This window comes from Pongo abelii, chromosome 18 (genome assembly GCF_028885655.2).
Source record: "Pongo abelii isolate AG06213 chromosome 18, NHGRI_mPonAbe1-v2.0_pri, whole genome shotgun sequence".
NCBI classification, from domain to species: domain Eukaryota; kingdom Metazoa; phylum Chordata; class Mammalia; order Primates; family Hominidae; genus Pongo; species Pongo abelii.
The window spans coordinates 1630775-1637256 of record NC_072003.2 but is presented as its reverse complement, the minus strand read 5'-3'; the positions used below and the strand labels follow the sequence as shown (position 1 = coordinate 1637256).

Here is a 6482-nt window from a genome sequence, read left to right as displayed (position 1 = left end):
TTACCGCAGCGCCGACTGAGCGTCCAGGAGGCTGCCAGTGGGTGCACCCAGGTGCTGTGAGGAGCCCCATGTGAGGCCATCAGAGGACACGCATGTGATGGCAGTGGCAGGGAGGCAGGCTCACTTCCCGGCCCCCCGGACGCTTGGCACCCCCACGAGGGCCTGGCCTGTGGGTTTGGACACACCCTCTCCTGGCTCCAGGCATGACTGTGCCACGCGGCAGGGGCTGTGGGCTGAGCTGGCACGTGTTGCCGCATAAACCTACGAGCAGGGACTGCCTGGGCCGGTTGCTGCTAAGACACACGCACCTCCCCGCCCTGCGTCCCTGGGTGGTGGAACGTGTCCATGGATTTCACCCAAGTACATGTAAAACCAGGCACAAAGTACCTGCTGGCTTTCAGGAGCGGGCACCTGGGTATGCCGCATTGCAGCCACAGACACCACCACAGGGCCCGTCCCAGGAGCCTGCCTCCAGCCCCTAGACTCGGACGCAAGTGCGCCGAGCCTGCCCGGGGCTGCCGTCTCAGAGCCATTTGCCCTGTGATTCTGTGGGAGCCGGGGAACCTGAGATGTGGGTAGCCCACACCTCCCAGAGACAGAGGTACCATGGTGGGACTGGGCTCCCTGGCTGTCCTCCCGAGCCCCTCCTCCTCACAGGGGCAGGGCCGTTAGGAAAATGCCCAGCTGCACACACCCCAGCTCCTCTCACTCACCGAGACAGCGGGCTCAGGGCTCTGTGGGCGGCTGGTCCCTCCAGTCCTCAGAGCGGCCTGTGGCTGTGCCAGGGAGGCTGAAGGGCTGCTGCCCTGCCAAGACTGTGGGCTGGACTGAGGCTTATCTGCAGGGAGCAGCCTGGAATGCGAGGGTGGGCCTGGGTGGGGATGCTCCGAGGCCACTTGTGGGGTGTGCTGCCTGTGCTTGTGGGAGTATGTGTGTGCGTGTGTGTGCCTGTGCGTGTGTGTATGTGCTTGTGTGTGCATGTGCCTGTGCGTGTGTGTATGTGCTTGTGTGTGCATCCGTGTGTGTGCATGTGCGTGTGTGTATGTGCCTGTGCGTGCGTGTATGTTTGTGTGTGCATCCGTGTGTGTCATGTGCGTGCATCCATGTGTGTGCATGTGTGTGCGTGTGCCTTGCGTGCGTGTATGTGCTTGTGTGTGCATCCGTGTGTGCCTGTGCGTGCGTGTGTGCCTGTGCGTGCGTGTATGTGCATGTGCATGCGTGTATGTGCTTGTGTGTGCGTGTATGTGCCTGTGTGTGCGTGTATGTGCTTGTGTGTGCATCCGTGTGTGTGCATGCATGTGAATGTGTGTGTGCGTGCATGTGTGCACATGTGTGTGCATCCGTGTGTGCGTGTGCGGCCGTGTGTGCGTGTGTGTGCATGTGCGCGTGTGTACACACGTGCATGCGTGCATGTGTGTGCATGTATGTGTGCGTGTGTGCGCATGTATATGGGGGGGGCTTTGGGGGGGCTTGTAGGGGAGGCAGGTGTGGCAGAAGAGAGAGATTCAGGAAGTGACCAGTGCATCCTCTGCCTGTCCCTGCTCAGTGACCACACTGAACTGTGTCTTAAAACAGGGCCTTTGTCTGAGGCCCTGAGCCTACGTCAGGGCTGAAGCCGCAGGCCAGCCGGGCCCCAAGGCCCTTGCGGCGGGGTCTCCCTGGATGGCCTTGGACCCACCTCCCACCCAGCCCCACCAAGAGGCCTGGCTGAGTGCCCCCCCCCACACCACACACGCGGACACACGGTTCTCATGCAGCGTCATGTCCCCAGGGTGGCTGTCAGCAGCCTTTGCCTACCCTGGAGCCGACACAAACCAAGGCCTCAGTCATTTCTGGTCCTGCCTGGATCAGCGCCAGCAGGGGAAGAATGCAGGAAACCTCACGGAGGGGCGGGGGGCCGGGCGCGGTGGCTGATGCCTGTCATCCCAGCAGTGTGGGAGGCCAAGGCAGGTGGATCACTTCAGCTCAGAAGTTCGAGACCAGCCTGGGTAACATGGCGAAACCCTGTCTCTACAAAAAATACAAAAACTTAGCTGGGCGTGGTAGCACACATCTGTGGTCCCAGCTGTTTGGGAGGCTGAGATGGGAGGATTGCTTGAACTCAGGAGGTCGAGGCTGGAATGAGCTGTGATTGTGCCACTGCACTCCACCCTGAGCAACAGATGGAGACCCTGTCTTACACAACAAAAAAACCCTAAGAGGCAGGGTGACTTCCACCATCCCTGCACCTGTGCCCTGACGCACCTTTGCCCACTTGGCACCCTGTTCCTTCACACACACAAAACTCACTGCCTGAGAGTGGGGCACAGGGCTGGGGTGGAAGGTGCTGTCCCCCGTGTCCCACTGGTCAGCCCGTCTGCAGGCCTGCCTCCAGGGCCTTCTGCTCGGCAGACCTCCAGGGCTCTGCAGAACCCTGCATGGGCTGGGTCACCCTCTCCTGGAGAGACAGGCCTGGCTCCAGGTTCCAGGGCTGAGTCAGGGTCTGGGCCCTGTACCCCATCCCCCAGGCTCCGCCCTTTGGCTGCCAGACTGTCAGGTGAGGGCCCCTGCTGTGCAGGGCTGCTTTACCAGGGGCCCTGCAATCCCAGGCTCAGGTGAGAGCAGGAGGCTGTGTCTCAGAGCAGGTCCTGTGTGTGCAAGCGACACAGGAAGCCCACATTTCCTGATCAGACAGCCGCTTAGAGCAGGGGAAAAGGAGGAGGAGCTTGGTGACCTGCATAAGAGATCCTTCTTTTAATGGGACCCGGCCCATGCCTCTTGGGGTTGGGAAGGCCGTGGGACTCGTGACGGGCACCTCTCTGCATGGCCTGCAGTCTTGCCCAGGGACAGAGCCGATGGGTGAAGGCCCCTCCTCATGCCCCTTTGGCAGCTGTGCCTGATGACTACTTGCCTCAGGAGAAGGGGCCGTAGGGCCAGGGGGCCCTGAGGTGCTGGGCAGGAACCTCACAGACCCCCCGTCTGCCCGCAGCGAGGCCGTCTGGGAGAACATGGCGCGCATGTGCGTGAAGACCCAGCGGCTGGACGTGGCCAAGGTGTGCCTGGGGAACATGGGCCATGCCCGCGGGGCCCGAGCGCTGCGTGAGGCGGAGCAGGAGCCGGAGCTAGAGGCCCGCGTGGCCGTGCTGGCCACACAGCTGGGCATGCTGGTGAGGGGCGCCCGCCGTGGGGTGGGCGGGAAGGCACCACGCCTGCCACAGCCACAGCCCCCCGGGGAAGGAGGCATGACCCAGGAGAGCTGGGCAGACAGTGGCAGTGGAGGTGAGGCGGGTGGAGGCTAGGCGACCGCCGGCTCTCCAAGGTGTGTGCCTGTCAGGTGTGTGGCCTGGAACAGAATGCCTGAGAGACCCCAGGTCAGCAGGGCTGAGCACAGGACTTCTCGGGGGGCTGTGGGAGGTGGGGCTACCCCTTGGTGGTGCATCTCACTCTCCAGCCGTGGGTCAGGGATGCCCCGTGGGTGTGTGGCATTCTCTGTGCCCTCAGTGGCCCCGTGCGTCAGTGTGCTTGGCAGTGTGGGAAGGCGCAGTGACCGGTGGCCTGGCGTGAAACAGTGTGTTTGAAGCCTGGGTTTGCGGAGGCTGCGCGACACCTGCCCGTCCTCATTCCTCAGGAGGATGCCGAGCAGCTGTACAAGAAGTGCAAGCGCCACGACCTCCTGAACAAGTTCTACCAGGCTGCGGGCCGGTGGCAGGAGGCCCTCCAGGTAGCCGAGCACCACGACCGCGTGCACCTGCGCAGCACCTACCACCGCTACGCTGGGCACCTGGAGGCCAGCGCCGACTGCAGCCGGGCCCTCAGTTAGTGAGTGCGGCCCTCGCAGCCTCTTTCCCTGCCTCTCCGGACGGCCCTGGCTTGTGAGGCCTCTGTGTGTGCTGTGGTGAGGTGGCCAGGGAGGTTCTCAGAGGAGGCATCTGTCTCAGGGTGGTGGCAGCCTTCTTGGCAGGAAGCTTCTGGGAGTCTTGGAGATGTGGGGTTGCCCCTTCCGTCCTGGGCCACCCAGCTTTCGAGGCGGGAGACAGAAAGACGTCTGTCCCATTGCTGGTGTCGGTTGCCGAGCACAGATGGGCCTGGTGTCTCCTGAGGACAGACAAACCCCATGTCACCCTCTCCAGAGGAGGAGCTGCTCTTAGACCCGTTCCCGGGGTGTGGATGGGCGACCCGCCTCCCGGGCCCCCACAGTGCAGGAAGTCCCCACTGCCCCCTGGCCGTGTGTGCTCAGGGTCTGCAGAGCTGCAGGCCGGGAGCCCATGCCCCAAGGGCCACCACTCTGATGCATTTCACCGACGCTGTCCCTCAGCCCACCCAGTTCCCGTGGGGCTGGGATGGGAGGGAATGAGGATCTCTGTCTCCTTCTCTCACAGCTACGAGAAGTCGGACACGCACCGCTTCGAGGTGCCCAGGATGCTGTCGGAGAACCTGCCGTCCCTGGAGCTCTATGTGAATAAAATGAAGGATAAGTGAGTGTCCCCACCAGGGCTGGTGGGACCGCACTCCATCCTGGAGGTTTGCAGGGAGCCCAGGGCTTGCCGAGGCGTCTCCCTTCCCGCGCTTCCTGCATGAGTGGGCAGCGTCCTCCCAGCTCCTCAGAGCTATGCCAGGGCCCTGAGCCGGGCCCTCCCTTTGGACAGAGCCCAGGTTCCTCACTCTTGGCACACCCTCTTTGCAGGTCAGGTGACATGCACTCTACGGGTGGCACGGGGGCGGCGGGGTGGGGGCCGTTCCGGGTTGGAGCGGGGCTCGGATGGAGAACCCATGGCCTTGGGGCTGCCCGCAGGACCCTGTGGCGGTGGTGGGCGCAGTACCTGGAGAGCCAGGGAGAGATGGATGCCGCGCTGCACTACTACGAGCTGGCCCAGGACCACTTCTCCCTGGTCCGCATCCACTGCTTCCAGGGCAATGTCCAGAAGGTAAGGTCCCCGCAGGGGAGCCGGCCAGGCGGACACGAGGCGGACACAGAGCCACCGTGTCTCGTCTTTGGGTTCTTTGTCTTTCTAGGCTGCGCAAATAGCCAACGAGACAGGAAACCTGGCGGCCTCCTACCGCCTCGCCCGCCAGTACGAGAGCCAGGAGGAGGTCGGGCAGGCGGTGCACTTCTACACCCGGGCACAGGCCTTCAAGAATGCCATCCGCCTGTGCAAGGTACCATGGGGCCGGGGCGGGGAGCTGGCGCTTCTCGAGGTCCCCTGAAGAGAGCTTCAAGTGGAAAAGTGGACAGAGAGAATTGTGTCAGTGACACGTGGTGCAGCCGGTGTCTGCCACTCACTGCTCACCCCTCTGCCCACTCCTGGCCGCTTCTGACATTGTTTGCAAAGCACTGAATTGTCCCCAGATGTTTCCCAGGCTCCAGGGCTCCTGAGCGGGTTGTGAGGCTGCTCACGGCCTATGGCCTTGCAGATGGCAGACCCTTCCTAGACAGCTGTTAGGCGTTCTGCACCACACAAATGTCCCAATCCGGGCTCTCGCTTCCAGAAGCATCTCCCGTGTCAGGTATTTCTCGCAGTGCTCTGTGAAATAGAACCCAGAGCATCGGAAAATCCTCGTAGACAAACCCAGTAAGTCATCAGCTCCTTAAAACCCATAACCGCAGAGATCGCTGAGCAGCATATCAAAGTGAAGGGGTGGGTTCGCACCCGGCCACATTCCAGAATCTCAGCGGACCTGGGGAAGCCGGTGGGAGCCACTTCAGGGCCCTGCCTCCCTCCCTGCAGGAGAACGGCCTGGACGACCAGCTCATGAACTTGGCCCTGCTGAGCTCCCCCGAGGACATGATCGAGGCGGCCCGATACTATGAGGAGAAGGGCGTGCAGATGGACAGGGCAGTCATGCTGTACCACAAGGTGAGGGCCGGCCACCGGCGGGGACCTGGGGGAGGGCAGCAGGCCAGGGGGCCCTTGCCTGTGCGAGCCCTCCGTTCTCGGGCCTCCAGGCCTTGGGCAGCTGCTCAGAGCCCGCCGTATCTGCAGGCTGGCCACTTCTCCAAGGCCCTGGAGCTGGCCTTCGCCACCCAGCAGTTTGTGGCCCTGCAGCTCATCGCAGAGGACCTGGATGAGACATCAGACCCTGCACTCCTGGCCCGCTGCTCTGACTTCTTCATCCAGCACAGTCAGTACGAGAGGGCGGTGGAGCTGCTGCTGGCCGCCAAGAAGGTACGGGGCCAGCGGGGCCTGGGCTCGGCTCCACGCAGGCACCACGGCTCGGGTCTCTTGTCTCCAGAGGCTGTGGGAATGGCTGCTTGCTTGATTATGAGTTCTCGAGGAAGGCTGTGGTGGGTGCCCCCTGCCCTGGGTTTCACGTACGGCACACCCAGGAGGTCCACAAGTGTAGACTTGCCCTCCTTCACACTGGCATCTGATCATACACAGGGAATTGTGCACTCACCTATGGTGGGGGGGTAAAAATTACACAGAACCAAAATTTATCATCTTAGCCTTTTTTTTTTTTTTTTTTTTTTGAGACAGTGTCTCACTCTGTTGCCCAGGCTGGAT

General features: G+C 62.4%; 1 protein-coding gene across 9 annotated transcripts in view; it reads left to right on the top strand.

The window, feature by feature from the left end:
• Positions 1-6482, top strand: part of IFT140 (intraflagellar transport 140) — a 102350-nt gene that overhangs the window by 81000 nt on the left and 14868 nt on the right. For 8 of the 9 annotated variants that reach the window (XR_008514773.1, XM_054534480.2, XM_009250291.3 and 5 more), the window contains 7 exons: positions 2969-3146; positions 3608-3798; positions 4359-4454; positions 4772-4904; positions 4993-5136; positions 5706-5834; positions 5961-6143. Coding sequence is in view for 8 of the 9 variants with exons in the window: in XM_054534480.2 (XP_054390455.1) it covers positions 2969-3146; positions 3608-3798; positions 4359-4454; positions 4772-4904; positions 4993-5136; positions 5706-5834; positions 5961-6143 (1054 nt within the window). In the remaining variant the exon portion in view is untranslated. The remainder of the gene's footprint in view (positions 1-2968; positions 3147-3607; positions 3799-4358; positions 4455-4771; positions 4905-4992; positions 5137-5705; positions 5835-5960; positions 6144-6482) is intronic. The other variant, XM_054534481.2, reaches the window with a different exon arrangement.